The sequence below is a fragment of the Lissotriton helveticus genome, chromosome 9 (genome assembly GCF_964261635.1).
Source record: "Lissotriton helveticus chromosome 9, aLisHel1.1, whole genome shotgun sequence".
Taxonomy (NCBI): Eukaryota; Metazoa; Chordata; class Amphibia; order Caudata; family Salamandridae; genus Lissotriton; species Lissotriton helveticus.
The window spans coordinates 463808453-463829163 of record NC_136070.1 but is presented as its reverse complement, the minus strand read 5'-3'; the positions used below and the strand labels follow the sequence as shown (position 1 = coordinate 463829163).

The 20711-nt window shown below is 43.1% G+C and overlaps 1 protein-coding gene across 2 annotated transcripts in view; it reads right to left on the bottom strand.

Moving 5' to 3' along the window:
* The window catches only part of AKT1 (AKT serine/threonine kinase 1), a 405158-nt gene that overhangs the window by 48894 nt on the left and 335553 nt on the right, over window positions 1-20711 (bottom strand). For both annotated transcript variants that reach the window (XM_078660283.1, XM_078660284.1), the window contains exon 10: window positions 19650-19778. In XM_078660283.1, coding sequence (XP_078516409.1) covers window positions 19650-19778 — 129 coding nt within the window. The remainder of the gene's footprint in view (window positions 1-19649; window positions 19779-20711) is intronic.

The following is a 20711-nucleotide window of genomic DNA, read 5'->3' as shown; positions in this document are numbered from 1 at the left end:
CAGCTGATCACGCACTGCCTCCAGGGACCAAGAGTCTCCATGTGCAAGGCACTAAAGTTAAACCAAAGTGCTGGGCAACGACGTGATGTCAGGACAGTCATCTTTCCTCTCTGCAACCAAATCCTAAAAAAAACCTCGGGTCTATACCCCTCATACATAACGTAAAACATCCTGACTTACTTGAACCCAAGTGCGCTACATGCCGCCGCTGCCGGCCCGGGCTGACCCTCCTGAGCAGAGCTGTGAGAATGAAAGCTGCAGCTGAGCCCTGAAGACGGCGCGGCCGCCACTCCCGTTTTCACCTGCTACAAACCATAAATGAGTTTGCAATGCTTCAGTTGTGTGCAGCAGGCGCAGGTCAGATAGCTCACAGTTTGTCCACTGCCTGCTGCCAGCAGCGCACCAGCCTCACGCTGCTTCACCTAATGGAGCACAGCTTCTACTAGCGTGGTAGCACTTCACAGTTAGACACTTGCTGAGACACTACGATTATGCGTGACAATGCATTTCAGTGCGGTAATGCGGATTACCACACTGAAATGCGCTAGTGTCACGCCTGATGCGTGACACTTGGCAGACCTGCTTTACATAGAAAACTGCAGGATCACAGCCTTATGTATTGCAGGAATAATCAAGAACGAGGACTCCTCCAGCTTTCTAAAAGCTCCTTATGTGATTTGTCACGCAAATGCGGTCCATTTGCGCCTTAATTACAGGTAGGTTTTGCCCATGATGACAAAATTTAATTTCAACACAAAGATCGTGAACCATTTTGAAAAGTGGAGGACACGGCAGACTGGCCTAGGTGCAGGTCAAACGTCTATGTCCTCTCCACACGCATGGAGAATATAAACTTTGGACAACAGATCGAAAACTCGTGGGTGAACGTGTTATACTAAAAGGCTGCAGATCCACCACGATTCAGTGCTTTAAATGTGCAGGAACCGTCCGGGACTCACTGCCTGCACTTAATTGATTTGAAAGGGAGAGCAGCTGCACTTCTCAACACTGCTGCAATGCATTTAATGGGAGAGTACCGGCACTTTTCAGAGGCAAACCGGTACTTTAAAGAGTGAGCAACGGTACTACTATATTTTTTTAATTTAAAGCAATGATCAGGACTATATGTAAGACAGCGACCAGAAAAGAGGACTTAAGCACAAGCTTTTGGCTAAAGTTTTAGGAATGCACAGTTCTGCAACAACTTTGTAATTTATGTAAATAAAAACCGCATAAAACCCAGCTACACTTTTATAAAAGTACTTCATGATTTAAAAAAATGTATGTGTTCCCTCTTTTTAAGAGCTGTCTCAATGTTTTTGTATACCCACATCTATGCTACACACGAAATATATATGTAACAGGACAGATCATATACCATTTGACAGCACTCGCTGGCAGCCAAAGCATTCCTTTTGATACGTGCCCAATTGAAACGAATGACAATATTCCCTTTTTGCGTGAAACGCGCAGCAGACGTTCACCTAACAACATGCACAGATGCCGCGCTAAAATACTGCCACCAGCATAGGAAGCTTTCACACTATATGGTCAATTTGGCTAAGTCAGCAGCCCGTGAATCCGAGCAGAATGATCCAAGCAGCTGTGCAGTGGGTTTTTACAAGTGAAGGCCCAGCAGCTGTAAATACTGCTCACTGACACACCAAAGCCAAGCCTGGCAGATGTCAGGCACTCGAAATACTGCATTCCTTGAGCCTAAAAGCAACAGGGCAACAACTGCATAAACACAGCCACATGCGCTAGATTCAAATGACAAATATGGACACCAAGAAAAAAAGGAATTTACAAGACCGCTGTGCATAGGCACACTTTAGCCAGCAAGGTTACGTGGAAAACGATTGGAGAAACAAACCCACATTCACTAGATTTCATTTATGAATGTAATGACCAGAAACAAAGCAAATTACAAACACTTTACGTAGTTGTGCTTTTGGTAAGGGAACATGACACCTGTCAGATATTTCTTAATATCTGTAACTAAAATATATACCCCAAGGCGTTTCATTTGTAGATAGACAAGAACCAGAAAACCAAGGAAGGGGGCCCAAATATTTTTCCTGGTATATATACATGCTGTATAAAGATGCAATTAAAACTATCGCAAATGATATTGCTGAGAAAAAAGTTAAAACAGATGTATTTTAATAGGACATGTATTTAACTCAAGAGAAGCGCTGCACCCACCTGTGTCAGAAAGCAGTGGTTGAAAGAAAAATGGAAAACAGAAGTAGTTGCTCAGGTGCACTTTGCACAAATGGTATTGTATTGTGGTTGCACTTGTTTAGTCTTTCATGCCCCTATATAGCGCACAGATACACACTTGCAGTGAGATGGGTAGCATGATACTCTGACTGTGCTTTGGATAAAACAGAGTTTGCGGTATGGACTATCTCGCAACTGTTTCTATGTTATCTGCTATGCCTGATGACTAGAGTTTTTTTTATCGTGTTAGTTTGGGCAGTACCTTGACATGAAAACAGCGGGAAGAGAGACATCCTCGTCGCCAGCAAACCTGTAGCAACTACGCCAGATGCAGAGGTTTTCACAGGTAAGATTTATTTCAGATAACTACCCGGCTGTGGAGGGCCACGGAAACAAGTCCACTCCACCAGTAACTAAGTAGAGAGCAATTGTAAACTTTCCAACATAAACATTCTCAGAGCAGCTGAGCATTCTGCTAGTGTTCCTAGGCTACTGAGTGGGCTAGCCTAATATTCAGCTTACCTACTACAATACATGTCATACAATACAAAGCATGTGCAGCACTACCACATTATACAGGCGAGTGCTATGGCACTTAAGGTTAGAAGCTAGTTGCATTATGGATGAGTGTGGGAAGGGAGACGACCTTTACTACGCAGGAGTTTCACAGCGGTAGGTTTACAACGCAGGTTTTACAACGCAAGTCGTTTCAACAACTTGCGATGGAGGGCGCTGCAAGCTAAGGAATAGTACGATTTACTATCCAACACCTTCCCTACTGTATCTAGACTGGTTTTGGAATAGTTAATCGTACTGTCCCCAAGTCCAGCGCAAGTCGTGCGTAGTATAACCCGCGTTGTAAGATACCGCGATCAACATGAACGGGTTGCATAACCATACATTCGTGTGGGAATGCGGTGTTGTGTGTGTTGGAAGTGTTTTACAGTGTGTGTGGGAAGTGCTTTGGTGTGGTGTAGGAGCAGCAAAGGGTGCGCATATCGTGTCACTGCTGGAATGCAGCGTGTTGTGAAGCGAGTGAGACGCGGCTGCACGTTTGCTAGGTCTTATGATTATGAGTTTGACTTTTGGGACATCCAAGCTCTCCTTTGATAACGTAGTTCCTTATGCTGGTTTTGAGAACCTTCATTATCAATTTTAGGAATATCCAATCTCTGCTCCCTTCCTGAATTCCAGGTGATGTTAGATGTTTCTTGTCCTACTCTGGATAGAATTTCAAAGTTTATCTGCCTGTACGAAGTATTTCTCATTTATTTGAAACGTTTTATAGAGTGCGAACAAGACCCGATAGGGTACCAGAGCGCTGTACATATAGGCAAAACCATAAAGGAAGTAAGACAAACATAGGGCGATCATATTAGGTATAAAGAAACAAAGCATTGCAGAGGTTTTGTTTCTTCTGTAGGGAGGAATAGTTAACCGGGGGGCAGACTACAGCCGGGGGCTCCCTTCTGCCACATCCATATGAAAGAAGAGGAGATGTGGGCCTTTCCTAAAAAATAATCGGCATATTCATAGAAGTGCTCATTGAAACCATAAAACAAACAATTAAACTACCAGTCACAGCATTACGCAGAATATGCACAACAGAACATTTAAAAGAAAATATGAGGCACAGGGCACACCTGGGTCATATAAAGACAGGGATTGCAATGGAAAACGCACAGAAAGAAGACCACTTGAAAATATACTTGGAAAGTACTTGTATGTCTCTGTGTATTTAACATTCCATGCATAAAATACAAACATAGGGGCAGATTTACAAGCCCCTTGCACTGTCAGTACGTCACTTTTTGTGACACACTGACAGCGCATTTCTTTGCTCCATATTTACAAGGACAGGAAAAGCTACCCAGCATGGCTTTTCCTGTCCTTGTAAATATGACACCTTTACACGCAGCACTTTAAGAGAAAGGGGCATTTCATGGGTGTTGCTGTGGGTGTTCCCACGCAACACCCAGGGAACTGGACATTTCCAGATTTACGAGGATTCGTAAACCTGGAAATGTGCCAGTATACGAGGCGCAACGGGAGAAGTTATTTAATTGCTCCTTGTTTTTTTACAGCACGCATTGAAAGAGGGAATGCCTGTAGTAATTGTTTTTGTGCAGGAAGGTGCACCTTCCTGCACTAAAACAATTTCCCCATGAAGCAGGCATCCTTGCACGATGGTGTACGGGAGCCTGCGCCGGCGCATGGCAGCTGTTTATTGTAAACATATCATTGTAAATATGTCTCATTCCTGTGCTCTGAAAGTGACGCAGCGTGGCACAGCCAAAGTGCTTGCGGTGCCACGCTGCGGCACCTTCTTTTAAATCTGCCCCATAATATCTGATCAATCTCTTACTCTAATTCTGAGAAAAATGTAGCAAGTTTCTAATTGTGAACATTCAAAATATGATACAACTGAATGTATTTAAACAGAAACTATCAGGTGGAGGTGTATCTGAAGCTCAGAGGACCCTCTTTTAAATTAGGCCAGGGTGAAATGTTACGCCACTGTGATCTTGCCCAATTTTGCATTACACTTGTTTCCCCAAATTATGCTACTACGCCATGTTATGCAACTATGCACTGTTCGCAGCAAACATTTACACAAGCACGCGGGAGTAAGACAAATGACCAGAAAACGAGCAGATGCCATTGGTGCCTCTTGAGATTTTTAGTCAATTTTTTAGCACAAAATATGCCCTCGCATTCACAATGAAAGTGAGGATGCATTTCACACAAAAAAACAAGTTAGTTACCTTCGGTAATGCCCTTTTTCTTGAAGATACTATAACTGACCGCAGATTTCTCACCTTCTAATACTCTCCAGGTGGCAGACTGGACTGGGACTTTGTGTTTTTTCTTTTTATGAGTAGTCCTGCGCGCTACTAGGCAGCACTGTGCAACTTCTGTGCTGGCACCATACCACCTCAAAGGTGATGGAGCAGAGCCACATTAGCACCACCCCTACACACTGATGTGCATATCTTCCCATTCCAGGCCCTCAGACATGGAGCATGAACAATTGTTGGAACCAGTGTGTTGAATACTAACAGAGGACCTTTTTAGACGTAAAAAACAGGCCACTCCACAGAACAGGGAGAATATCCACCAGAAAGAGCGTTACCAAAGGCAAGTAGCTGGTTTTTCTGATGCATACTTCTAAAAGCTGATTCATCATCTTTAGAATGGATACCAAAGCAGTATTTCTCCATGGTGGAGGGTCTGAGGTGTGGGCTCAGCCCAAAAAGTCTTCCAAAACCAAGTGGACGAAGAGTCCTTCTAGCACGACCTGTCTGTCAAGGAAGTAGTGCTTTGTGAATATATGCAGGGACACCTATGCAGTGGCCTGACAGATGTCAAAGACAGGCACTCTGCATGCCAATACAGTGGGTACAGCCTTAGTCCAGGTGGAACGAGCTCTCAGGTCTTCTTGAGACTGCTTATTGATCAATAACTAGCTGATCTTAATCCAGAGGCCTATCTTCCTCAGATCATTCCACACAACCTTTCCTTTCATTGCCCAAGAGAACCAGACAAAATATGATTGTCCATCTGATGAATCTGGATATAATAGAATTAAAAGCTTAACGTGGTTTTAAGGTTCAATTGATGGAGCCTCTTTCAAAGGATGAGACTGGGAGAATGATGGATTGCCGAACATGGAAAGGAGCCACAACTTTCGTCAAGCAGGCTGCTGAAGTCCTCCAGTTTGTCAGGAGAAAAAGGTGCTGTAGACCTCTTCCCCACTGCTTGGCCTTGTCTTGCAGGCTCCACACCAGGCCACAAATCTGTCTCAGTGCTCTGCAAAATTTGACTAAAATGTTACTTTGTAGACAGCTGCCTTCCAGCAAAGCTGACATCTACCACTTAGGAAGTAGATTGAACACAGGAGCATTTGAAAAGAAAATCCATAAGGGAGGTTTGTACATCTCAAGAGAAATCTGTGGACCGCATCCACCCATGGCAATGGAGCATAATTCTGGTGCCAACCACTAGCCCATGGCAATAAGTATTACCCAATCACACAAATCATGTATTTGGCTGCCTTCAAAGGGCCTGAGCCAAGGAGGTCCTACGTTCTCCCGAGACTGCTTGCAAAAACTCACTGGCTACGTCCCAGAGGGCATGCATATACCAGCTCAATAGGCAAACATGCTAGGTTAGACTTGTGGGCTGTAGGAAGTAAACTGGATGGCACCTTGTAGGTGGAAGCATGGACCGCCAAACTCTCTGGAGTAGAATGATGTGTAAGGAACTGGTCTATGGTGTCTGGCCTCATGCATATTCATCAGTGGCAAAGAACAAGGTTTAGACCAAGTACCCGTTAAGGTGTCAGTAAGGGCTACTATGAAAGGAAGCAAGGGCTCTGAAGACACTTACTCAGGTTGCATAACCTCTGTAGGGACATTTGTCTTGGCTTCCACAGACGGCAGTTGTACATCCAGAACTCCAGCTGATGGTCGAAAAATCATTGCACAGGAGGCACTGTCCTCGATTGGGGACATAAAGCAAATTCAACCCTGGATCAGGGGGAAATATCAACCCCACTGGCCTCCTGAAAGTCCATGGAAAGACTTATCAAAATAGGGGTTAAATCAGGCCCATTTCCACCATCTTATTCTTCAAGTGATGGCAACCAAAAAGACAATGGATCCTCCGAGGGTGCTGCTGCAGCAGTAGAAATGTAGGATCATGGGGGCACACTAATTTCACAAAGTGGAGTCGTGATCAAAGCCCACATACCAAAGACATCTTGTTATTGTGCGGGTCGATGACTGACATCTGTTTTTCTGCAATTGTAGCATCGTTTTAAGGCTGTAGTTTTAGACTGGGACATTGATCCCTTTCACACTGGATTTTGTCCTGGGAGTCATTGAAAAACCGATGAAAGAGGTAGTGGAGCTCTGGATACACATTTGAAGATGTGGAAATAAATAAATTGATGTCAGCATGCAGGGGGTGTGCTTATTTTTACCTCCACTCAGTCACCTCCAGGGCAGAACAAAGCCTACGGAGAGTAGCATGGCACCAACTAGCTACACATGGGAGCACTGCTTGAAAAGTTTTTGGATCAAGTCTTAGGGAATATTTTAAAGGTGAGGAATCTGCTGTTAGAAGCATCCATCAGAAATTCTTCATTAAAGGCTACTAGTGGTGTAACTTTCTTTTTCCACAGATCTAACTATATCACAATACACCTTTAGTAGGAGAATAATTTAGGACTGTATAAACATATAGTACAGTCTTTTCATTATATAACACCAAATTGTAGAGCTTGGTTCTTGATCACCATGAATAAAACACAATCATAATGCACTTCTACAAGACCCAGTTGTTAAGGAACAACATTTGGATCTAACAGTACAAGTCATCCATCCTCCGTTCAGCACATGGTTCCCAGATCAAATTAAATAGTCCATTAGAACATGTGTTTCAAGTCCTGCCACCCACAGCCCTACTGCAGCTCCGCTGAAATGCTACAAATCGAATGTACCAAACCGTGTACAGTAATGACTAGGACATGTCATTCCTTGGAAATGTGCCCTTGATTGCTTATATGATCTTTGTTGCCTTGACTGCTTATGTCTCGCACCTCCCTGTCCTTTATGCGGTCGATATGCAAGGAAAGCTCAATGTTATGGCTACAACCTCTGTGTTCAAATATGATCTTGACGTTTTGCTCAGTAATTGAGTTATGCGGTGCTTGAATGACTTAATAAACATAATAATAATGAATAACTTAAGAGTGTAGTGCATAACGCAATTAACAAACGTAAAGTTAACAAGTTACAGGCACCATAAGAATAATTCATTATTTTTTCCTCTTGTTCAGTAAAGGAGACAACGATGCAGCCAACAATTGTTGCAAGGCCAATGTTGCTTCTTCAGAGCCAAAATTAGCAATATTTAACAATCATTTCGAGGACAAGGGCACGCACTGCAGCAAGAAACTCTAGCACTACATTATGCAACTGATTTACAGAGGAAAAATAGTTTATTAAAATATTTTGGTCTGTGTGAAATTGGAAACAACCAGGATTGAGCAACAACGTGGATGGATACTTGATCCTGGAGAAGCAACTTTAGCTGTGAAACCATGTTTAATTTTTCCGAAGAATTTTACACTTTTTTTGCGACAAAAAAGTGCACCTGTGTACTGGACAATAAGGGGATCCATTTTTAAATTAGCAAAAAGCAGGCTCAAGGTCCATCCGAGACTTGCTTCCTTTGCAGCAGGTTTGTTTTTCCTCATTTAATTTTCTAGTGATCTCCAACTTTTTCCGTAACTATAGGAGGACAGGCTGTGTCTCCTTTATAAAACATAAACGTTCAAGAAGGTTCTAATGTATCTCAAGACCCAGTAGAATTCACTCAGCCAATATACCCACTGGCCAAGTCTGAAGGCTCAGACTCTTGCTTTGTACTGTAGAAAGCTGGTTCTACATGTAACATGACCTACAGTTACATCCCTTTTTGGGAATTATTTTTATATGAGTGTATACAGGAATGGAACCTCTTAACTGGTTTGTTAATTTTTTGGGTTATTGTTTCTAAAGTAGGTCAGATGTCTAGTTGTTTCAAAATTTGCTGTGCATTTCTTTTTTTGTTGTTTTTGGGTCAATTTCCTGTTATTTTCCTCCTTTCACTCTTTCTACTCACTTATGGTCAGGCTTCTCTAGCCTGTGCACCGCCTTCCTTTGCATCTTCAAAAATCCAGACATCTCTTTCAGTGCCGACGCATTGCCTGCTTCGAGGAAATCACATCGCCAGCTGCGCGGCACGATGACATCTACATCCAGTGCACCTCGACAACTACGCATCTCTGAATGTGTGGCTTGACGATGATGCATCACCTATGAAGCCTAAGATTTGGAACCAAGGCATCACACCCCTGCTCTTCTCAGCTCCCCTCGATGTTGTCGCATCCTCCAAGCTACTTTTTCAGCGGGACAAGGTTGGTCCCTGAATACGACCCGCGCTCCATCGCAGTTGGCCTCAACCTTTGGATTCACCCTGGTCAGGCACGACCAGATAGCCCCGGTTCACGCTTTGTGCTTTTAAGCACCATATTTGCAGATATTCTTTAAACATGTATAACTCAGGTTCTACTTATTGGATTTTATTTGTTTTCATCTTGTTTAATAAATCAAGATCTGTTTTTCTACCCAGCTACATTGTTGTGCGGTATTTTCACAGTTTTAAGTGTTGCATAAATACTTTACAGATTGCCTCTTAAGTTAAGCCTGCCTGCTCTGTGCCAAGCTACCAGAGGGCGGGCATAGGTTAATTTAGGGTGTGTATCTGACTTACCCTGACTAGGATTGTGGTCTCTACTTGATCAGGGTGCATACCTCTGCCAACTAGAGACCCAATTTCTAATTCTCAGCAACTGAATGAGATGCACAGGTGTGCAGGAATATAGCAGGCAAGACCAGAGATGGAAGGCTTAGTACAAAACACCCAATCCCTTGTCTGGACAAGACACTCTTGAGGCTGACCAGCGCATCACAAGCTATGAAGCAGCAATAGGCACATCAAGATACAAATGTACAGAAATAATTAGCAGCTGATTAGCGACTACTGCACTGTACTTTAGTCAGCCAGCCAGTAACATTATTATAAATGGTTCCACAAAAGAACAGTTTCAGAACACCCATGTATGAAACAGGATGCCAACCAAGGCTTTATCCTCGTCGGTCGTGGGTTTACATGCCAACATGTCGACTTAGGTGTTGTAGTCGGAGCAGCACATGGGCTGGTTAAATTCTGACAATCCCTTCTGATACTTTTCAAGTTTATACAAAGTCAAGCACAGGATTATCTTGCCCTGCAATAAGAGGAGGAACGTCATTTTTGACCCATTTCCCTGTACATAGGCTCTGATCTGTTGTTACAAACACAAGTGCAGGATAAGCAATACATTTGGTTCTGTGCATCAAGTTGTCTTCTTTGAGCACCAGAGAGTGCCAGACTCATGTTCTGGATCGACACATTAATTGTAAATCAGGATCCCTCTCAAACACCACAGATAAATTTCCCACAGTAATAGCACATATTTATTAATGGGCATGTCAAAGTACTGAGATGGTGGAAAACATGAGGCCGAATACCTTATGTAACTATGAGAGTGTTCCCATTGTCCCCCTCCGCCCCCCAGGGAATGTCCAATTACAATCCCAAAACCTGGTTGGTGAGTTAAAGGAAGGAATGATGGCCTAAGCACATCTCAAGAGTTAATTGTAGGTATGGGAGGAATCCACAGCATATTCGTTATACACCTTTGAATTTATCATCACGTACAAGATCAACCCAGTGGCCACAATAATGACAAGTGTAATGGTATGGCACATAGCATTTATACTGCTAATCAAGAGCTGCATGGCTGGCCTTCCCCTGAAATGTGTGTATTGGTATATCTAGAGATGAAGACCTATGCCACATCCTGACAGTGACTCTGGCACACAGTAACCCAGAGAATGGAGAAAGCTTGAAATTCTCTTCTATAAAGAACTATTATTTTGTATCAGAAGTTATCAGTTCCTAGGAGGGGCAAGATGGCCGCTAGTCCATTGTAGAGAGCAGTCGCACTACACTCCCGCTCCTGACTAGAAGTGGGACTGACTGAGCAACCAGGAGTATGCAGTAAATAAAGGCGATTATGTGGCTGGTGTACTGGACAGCAATAAGGCTCTGGAGTGAGGTGCAGAAGAAACGCTGGGTAGGAGCTTCTAACTGGGAGAAGACCGGGATGGCGGCGCGGTCTAAGGAAGGCAACGGACCGGGGGCCATCCCAAAAACTGCGATGCTAAACAAGAAAACAACTCCCGCAATAAACGCTGTACAGAAAGCACAACAGCGAAAGGCGGAAAGGGAGAGAAAAGCGGAGGCAAGAGCACAGGCCGGCGCGGAGCGCATAGAAAACAAGAAACAGAGCTGCGCTATAATCAAAGATAAGGAGAGAGAAGCAGCGTTGAGGCAGTCTACCATTTCGGAGACATTTGTCAAGAAATCTGGTCCCATGGCAGCGGTACCTGTGACTCCATCTGGCGGCTCAGGAGCTGGCGGAGAGACGGTGGCCGTCCCCGCGCTGAGTAGGCAGTCACGGAAGGAGGAGGTGCTGGGCGCCGATGGCCGCGATAGAGCTGACAGCGGAGGCAACGAGGCGCTGGCGGCAGATGGAAGCGCCTACTGAGGGACAGCTTGCGAGTAATGGCGGTCACTCAGCCGGCGGCAGTGAGAGGCAGACTCGCCTCGCGGAAAGAAGCGTCAATGTTGCTGAGCAACCAAAGGAGAACGCGGAGATGCGCACGCCCAGTGCTGTGCTGGAGAGTGCACCGGCGGAATCAGTCAAAGCAATGGAGGCATCGGGAAAGGCAGAAACAACGTTCCAGAGCCCAGCCCTCTGCTTGGGGGAGAGCAGACCACATGGAGGGAAAGGTACTGGCGGCGGCAGGTCCATATTAAGGGAGACTGACGGTTTAAACAATGCCTCAATGTTAGACGCATTACTACAAGTAGAGGCTGAGCTTGATAATAATGTAAGAGCAAACGCAAATTGGGGGAGTATGGTGAGCCTGGATTCACAGAGAGAACGAGAAGGAGATAAGTTCTACACGGTGGATGAAGGCTCAACCTCAACAAGTGAGGGAGAGGAGGGAGAAGAGATAGAGTCTACTGACTTATCAACTGAGGAGGAAGAAAGCTCAGAATCGGAATTACCAGGCGCAAAAAAACAAAAGAAGAAAAAGTCAGTTATAAAACGCAGTCTAAATGCTAAAGTAAATAAAAAGATTATGTGGGATTACTCCGCCACCACGGGTCTTTTCCAGGAAAGACTGCAGGAGACACAAGGGGGTCAAGAAAAGAATGGGGGAAGGGGAGAAGACCACGCCACCCTCAACCTACTAGTGGACATGCTGAAGCAAATCCAAGGAGAGGCAAGGACAGAGAGCCGCAGAGCCAGGCACGATACAAAAAAGATACAAGCCTCTATCAGGAAGATGAATAAAAAATATGAGGAGGTGGAGGGGAGAGTGGTGTCAGTAGAAGAAAGAACAGGAAATCTGGAGGACGAAGTCACTGATTGGCATAAATTCAAAAAAGAACAGTCTAAGATAGTGGAGGATTTGCAATGGAAGGTTGAGGATTTTGAAAATCGTCAGAGACGAAATAACGTAAGACTCTTGGGACTGGAGGAAGGAGTGGAAGGACAAGATGCCAGGGGCTATGTAATTAGGCTATTACAGGGAGCCTTCCCTGAGGCTAGGTGGCGATGGGAGGATGAGGTTCAAAGAGCCCACAGATATCCATTTACAATTAAGAAAAGACAAGGAGGGGCGCAGGGCAATATGCCGAGAGCAATGCTAGTATTTTTTGGCAATTTTCTGGTAAGGCAGGAGGTGATAGAAAAGGCAAGGCCAGACTCTAAAAGAAAAGCAGAGGGATCCACCTTCTTTGCAAGACCAGACTTCTGCCACGTCACGGTGGAGAGGAGATGGCGATTAAGGCAATTGATAACCCCATTACAGCAACAAGGGGCAGAAGCGTATCTAATGTATCCAGCTAAGCTCAAGGTCATCATGGGTGGTCACACTAGGATGTTCTTCTCGGAGATAAAAGCAGGGGAGTACCTCGCAGAGCTAACGGAGCAACGCAAGGGGAATTGAGAAGTAAGAATATGGGTTCTTGGTCAATGGAATAAGCTCCTGGTGTGGCTGGAAGGGAGAGGAGAGGGAGAGCGACGCTACAATGCTAGCAGTCAGCACATAGGTCAGGATTGACCTATTTGCCTGTATAAGGGGGGGAGGGGAAGCCTAGGGAGGGAAAGGGAGGGAGAGGGAGGGGGGAAAGATTTGTCAAAAATGAGAAAACAACACAAAAGAGCGAACTTTAAGGAGATAAAACTTGCAACAGAAGGGACTATATTAAATAAAATATGGCATTAAGAATTGCAACAGTGAATATATGCGGTTTAAATGACGGAGGAAAAAGGCAAAAGGCGGCATCGATGTTTAGGTTACTAAAACTAGATGTGATCTGCTTACAGGAGACACATATAATGGGAAAGGAAAAATATAGATTGGAACAGATGGGCTATGAGGTACTGGCTAGCACAAATCAGGATACAAGAACAAAGGGAGTAGCTATATTGGCAAGGAAGGGAGTTATAAAACTTAGAAGGAAGAAAGAAGACCCTGAGGGGAGATGGGCCATAATTGAAGTAGAAACTACGGCTGGGAATATAACAATTGTAGCTGTATATGGCCCTAATGATGATAATCCCGAGATATTCGAATGGCTAGATCAAGAGTTAGCACTATGGCCAGAGACTGTCATTTGTTGCGGCGATTTTAATATTAACGGCTTATTCGGTTTGGGGGGGCCAAGTGGAGGGAGGTATGGGGGTTGGAAAAAGAAAATATGACATGCCTTAAACAATTTAATGCAGAATAACGCTTTATGTGATCTGTGGTCTCATTATAACCCATTAGGCTCAGGAGGTACCTTTTACTCGGCCCCTCACAAAATAATCTCTAGGTTGGATTATATTCTGCTGTCTAACGATAAAATAAGCAAGGCTCAGATAGAACGAATGCCCAGAATGATTTCGGATCACAATATCTTGATAGTAACCATGCCAAGGGCAGACAGAGGGAGTAAACCGTATGTATGGACTTTTGAAAGAAGGCTGTTAAAGGATGAAAGATATATTAGTAGGATGAATGAGTGGATAGAACAGTTCTGGGAATTTAATAGGGGAACAGCCTCATCAAAAATAGTCTGGGATACATTTAAGGCTGGGATAAGGGGGAGACCCTGAGTTATACGCTTAAGAGGGGCAAGATGGAGAGATTAAGGATGGACAGGTGGGTAAGAGAAATGAGTAGGCTAGAAGAGCGACTAAATAGAGCAGTCACTAGATCAAATACAACAGAGATAGAGGATATACTATTGGATATGGAAATTAAGAAAGCAGAGACAGGAGAAGTCTTAATGGAAAAGACGGCTGGAAACTACCTCGCCAAAAAAGAAAAAGTGTTATGAGTACAGCGAGAGGGTAGGACAACTATTGGCTATCAGAATCAGGCAAAATTCAGCTGCAGGGGAGATTAAAGAAATCAGAAACACTGATGGGGTAGTCATAAATGAAATGGAAGATATCCAGGAGGTATTTAGGGATTTTTATGAGAAGCTGTATGATCAAAAGGAAGAGGATCTAGGAAGAGAGTGCAGGGACTTCCTGGTAGGGATATCACACGAGAGACTGGACAGGGAAGAAAGAGAGAAACTGGACATACCACTTACACTGCAGGAGTTGAAAACGGCAGTGTATAATCTACCAGGGGGTAAGTCTACGGGGCCAGATCAAATCCCCGCCGAATTTTACAAAATATTCTGGGAAAGGCTTGGGATTGATATGCTAGAGACATTTCGACAGGCACAGATGCAGAAATCTGCGCCACAGTCCTGGGATGAAGCAAATATAATAGTTATACTTAAAAAGGACAAACCCCCACTAGATCCCGGGTCATATCGACCCATCACCCTTCTAAATGCGGACGCCAAAATGTATGCCAAAGCACTTGCGCAAAGGCTGAGTAGAGTAATAGAGAAATTGGTAAGCAAGACACAACACGGCTTTATCCCTGGGAAGGGGACCACTCAGCACACTAGACAGCTAATTACAATACTAGATGCGGCTGAGGTAGCAGGGGACCCTGTCGCAGCTATTTTTCTGGATGCTGAGAAGGCCTTCGACAGGGTCTCCTGGCAATTTCTGTGGAAGGTAATGGAGTGGTTCAATATAGGGGAGGGATATATCAGCGCTATACAGGTTTTATATATGCAACCAAAGGTCAGGGTGAAAATAAATAAGCTATATACAAAAACGGTAAAGATCACACGTGGCACCAGACAGGGTTGCCCGGCATCACCCTTACTTTTCGCCTTATATCTGGACCCACTTCTTAGGAGATTGATAGACAATACTAACATCCCACCAGTAGTGATACAAGAGGAAGAACATAAAGTGTTTGCATACGCAGACGATGTCGCGCTGGTAACCACGGAACCAGAAAGGGCCATAAGGGAAATTGAGAAGGAGGCAACAGCCTTTGGAGCCTTAGCGGGATACTCAATTAATAAGGGGAAAACTCAGATTATCATGAATGGATATATATGCTATTCAGACCCCAGAGTGGTCAAGGAGGCAGCTTACTTAGGAGTAAGGGTGTCAGCAGATTTAGAGGGGTTGGTGAAGTTAAATATGGAACCATTATTAGCTAAGATCAAAAGCAATACGGAACGAATACATAATTTACACCTGACTCTAATGGGACGTATAAACGTAATTAAAATGGTCACACTCCCGAAACTGCTTTATCTGTTTAGGGCCATACCTCTATTTTTTGAACACTCTTGGTTTGTTAAGATGGAAAAAATTCTAAATAGGTTAGTATGGGCACAAGGGAAAACCAGAAGAGCCTATAGGTATATGACACTTACACGAGAAAAAGGGGGGTGGGGCGCACCGGATTTTAAATTATACTATTGGGCTGCAGCTTTACAGTACGCTCAGGGTTTATTAGGGGGAGGATGTGAATATATTAATGTGTATAGAACTGTATTGGGGGCAGGAGCGGTGGATGGACTACTGAACACAATAGATTATGGAATTTTTAAGAACACTAGATTTAAAACTTTAAAAGCAGTGTATACAATCTGGAAAGGTGTGGGGAAAAAATTAGGCATAGGTAGATTGAGTAGATATACCAGACTGATGGCTAATGAAACCCTTCCGGGGGGGATATTTAGAGATGGAATAATGCGGATTTGGAATGATAAGGGCATTAAGAAAATAGGAGATCTTATGGATATTAATGGGGGGATAATACAATTTGTAGAACTACAAAAAAAGTTTGATATACCCTCTAATACCTTTTTTAAATATCTACAGGTTAGGAGCTATCTGAGAGATAAGAGGGGGGGACGGCTGGGATTTAAACAGTGCAGGCTAATGGAATATATAGAACAGAGTAGACAGTGCAAGATACGGCAGTTACATGCGGAATTGCAGGCATATAAAACTGACGACAGAGAGAAATTCTCCAAAAAATGGATAGAAAAGGTGGCGACCTCTCCGGAAGGGTTTCAGCAGTCTTTAGATCTAGGCAATTTAGTCCTGTATTCAGCAACACTGCAGTCACAGCATTATAAGACAATATATAGTCTCTACTATACGCCAGCAAAAATTGCACAGTGGGGAGGGACGGAAGGCACAACCTGCCCTAGATGCAATGCAGCAGAAGCTGATATAGTACACATGTTTGCACAATGTCCCCAACTCTACACCCTGCAAAGAGCTATGGAAGATTTCTTGGAGAAATCACTAAAAATTAAGATTACATTAAATGATGAATTATTACTACTGGGGGTGAAGAGTGAGCAGGAAAGCGACCACACAGGGTTCTTGTTTATGATGACGGCTGTCTATCATATCAACATAGCAAGGGCATGGTTAGATAAGGCACCACCAACATTTCAAACTTGGTTAGCAGGCTTGCTTGCTGCATATAATCTGGAGAAGGCTATTTATGAGAGGAAGGGGAGAAGGAAAAAGGAATTGGGAGAGGCGATATGGCAACCTATCACGGAGTGGAAGACTAGACAAAACAGGATGGGAATCGGGTAATAGGCTAACATTAGGATATACCTTTGTGTTAGCTTTGAAATTTGGTTAATGCTTTATGTATAATTTGATTTGGAGGACTGATGTTGCAAGATATGTATTATATTTATTTACTATTCAGTTATTTTGACAAATACAATGTATGACCATATATATGCTCAGTGTTGTAAACCTGTGAATTGTAACAATGAGTGGGGTAAAATTGTTATGGAAAAATCATAATAAAAATATATATAAAAAAAAAAAAAGAAGTTATCAGTTCCTGTAAAGAGACATTTTCCCAGGCACTTATCAAATATTCTTCAAATAAAAACTGCTTATGTGCTCGTTTCACTGTGGGTAGGAACCAAGTGAAAGAAAGAACCTCCCTATTAATTATTGGATGTAAATTTCTTAGCTTTCCCCCACTCTGCCTGAAACAATGCTAGGTGCCTCACCCCTCATTAGTGTAAAGTGGTATTGTTCAACCAAAATGACATCGGGCCATGGATTTGCTGAGAACTCTACTATGAAGGCAAATGTATTATCTGTTTTTCTCTATTATCAAAGTGTGCATTTTCTTTTGTTACTTGTCAAACACTGAAAATAAGGAAATTGACAACGGGACTATTTGGTGTACATCATCTAATGAACGACAGGCCTCAATCTGCGAAGAATCAATTTACGAAGCCAACATTTAATTTGGTTGGAAGTGAAATGTGTATATATTCAAATGACAATCCTTTTTAACAGAATTTAAATGATACATAAGTCTTGAGTCAGCCACTTTTCTGTGAGAGTTCCCAGCAGATAAGGCAATGACTAGGATCTGTTCTTAATCCAAGAAGACCTAAAGGCAAATTGTATCCCCCCCATGAGGCCTTGTATTTTGATGTATCACACCTCTATCACCTTCTCATTTTTGGTCCAGAATAAATGCCATTTTTAACAATATGAAATCATTGTGGCAGGTCCACTATTAGCCTGCCTTCAATTCTCTTGCCTGTCGTATCTAAGGCTTTCTACTGTTAGCAGAAAACAACATTTAAAGGCAGCGGACTTTCCACTGTTGCATGCTGGAAACAACTGGAGAATAAGAAGTGAATGAAAAAATAAAGCTAAAGAATGCTCCTGGGTGGCTTTGTACTTCCAGGCTAAGTACCTACAGTGTGAGCAAAGACACACACTGTTAGACTGACCAGCCTGGATTAAGGATGTCTTCATGAATGATCAGCAAAAACGTCAGGTTCTAGAGTCATGGTCAGAAAGATTGAGAGTCAAGTCCCATTCCTATATAGCACCTTAGTACCATGTGAAGTGCTGAAGTACACAACCGATCAACTTCTTCCAGAGACCTCCTCATGAAGATATCAACAAAACACTAAAGAAAGCAGATTTAGTTAAGTTCTTACACATGTACTTTCCACTGACTTCTAGTGACATGTACAATTAAAGAAAACACTCTCGTGGGACTTTAGGATATCCGGTATGACAATGGTTCATCATATGTGCTGTGTGAATACTTAAAAATGAAACTTGGTTTATTTGGTGTAACTGTCGGGGATTTGATGGTACATAGCGGACTCTTAGCTTAACCCCCTTCTGTGCTCATGACGTTTTGGACCCTTGCCGGTCACGGGTACTTGACAGACTCACACGAGTGAGGTACCATTTTTATCATCCTATATATCCCCACAACCAGAAGGGTCCAGAGGATGTAACGGTATATAGCTTTAAGAAATCTGTCATACTTAGAAGTTACAGGTAAAAACGTTTCCACAAATGGCTGTTTTTTTCAACTTATTTTCAATTTTTCTTATTTTCAACTATTCATTTCTATAAAAAAAACCTTGAAGGATCCACAGACATGAATGACCCCTTGCTGAATTCAGAATGTTGGCTACTTTTCTTAAATGTATAGCTTTCCAGGATCCATGATTGCTTTCATACCCGTTTCTACCACTTACTGGAAGGAGGTTGAAAGCATAAAAATAGCAAAAATAGGCTATCTCCCAGTAAAATGAAAAACATGTGTAAAAAAGTTTGGTTTTCTGACAAAGGTCTGTCTGTCCCTGAAAGCTGGAAAGATGGCGATTTCAGCATCACAAACCCTTTGTTGATACCATTTGCAGGGGAAAAAACAGATACTTTCTTCTGCAGCACTTTTTCCCATCCCATTCCCCCCCCCCCCCCAAAAACCCAACTCCGTTTATTTTGGCTAATTTCCGATTTCAACAAACCATGGGTACCATTAAAATCCCCATGATCTTGGAAGAAAAGGACACAAATGTGGTGTAGATACCTTATGTGGTCAAAAAGTTACAGGGGCCTAAGCGCAAACTACCCCAAAAAAAGGCTTAACACGGGGCAGGAAAGGCCTAGCAGCAAAAGGGTTAATTTGTAGTTTAGGTTTTAATTTGAAAACAAAATGAGAAAATAAATTGAGTACTAATTATAATCAATACAAGTGCAATGGCAAGTGAGCAGAGACAACCATCATATTTCACATAAGCACCGAAGGGTCTCTGAATGGAAATTGTTGAATCGGTTGGCCTATGTAATGTAAGTGCAGGCGTTTCTGGTACCAAATTTAGGGATCTTGTTAGGCTTAAATGTTTGGATGCAGTTTTCATATCTCAGTGTTGTATGACAGATTAAATATACATAGATTAGCATTTTGTGTAACAGTAGGAAGAAGCAGAAAAGCAAGCATGCTTATTGGAAGATTTTGCACAAATTTTCTTTTTACCTCAGGAGCAAGGTATTCTGGAGTTCCGCAAAATGTTTTCATTGTTGCTCCATCTTTAATACCTTCCTTACAAAGGCCAAAGTCTGTTATCTTTATGTGCCCGTCTTTATCCAGCATTAGATTTTCCAGCTACAAGAAAAAATTAAAAGAGAAACATCAATATCAACATCAAATGTGAATAGGCAGTGGCAAAGTCAAGAATGTTTAGCATGTAACATTCCATCCATCAATAAGTTCTTACTTGTGAATTAACTTTTTTATACTTTGGTTTTGTTTTACCAGGGAACAACCTAGCTCCAAGATGGCTCTCCAGAGTCCTGGTAGATTACCAATTTTGTTGTTTATCTCGCAAGGTCTTCGGGAGGTCATACTGGGGTTAGCTTTTGGGGGTCTAAAAGAGAAAAGCCACTGCCCAATGTTGTCAACTGTGATGTCCAAGTTGGCAGTTTTTAGGTCTCGCCTAGACGAAAGCAAAGCGAAGCAGCCCAACGAGTCACGGGGAGCATTTTATAGAAGAAGAGACAGTTCGAACTGAACGCAGTGCAGATATCAGAAACTAGAATGTCGTGTGGTGTAGACGGCGATATCCTATAGTTTTAATTGGTAAGGCGCCTCAACCTAAACAGCTAAAGTTTCCAAGCGCTACAAGAACAGATGATATAACAACTGTAAATGTAAATGCCACTCAATTTTCCGATCTAAGCATGGGCAGAAGCTGCCCGGAATGTAACTCGTCACCTGTAGATGAGGAATCTTTTTTAACAGCGAATCTCTGTCCATTCAACCACCTCCCCTCCAGCAGTAACAGCGTGCTGCGCAGTTTTAATTACAGCACGCGTGCATTTACCGCATTACCTGGTGTCAACTGCTCCCCCCACACGCTTGTTCTCGCCCCCTATGCACATAGGATGCGCTTGTGCCGTAAACCCTTTGCCTGTAGGTTATCAGAGTTAAGTGCATGTGAAATACCCCAATAAAGCAATAATAACCACCCAGAACAATTCCGCGAATCACCACTCTCTTGAACTTGGAGTACCCCTTGTCTCCACCCCACAAGCCGCT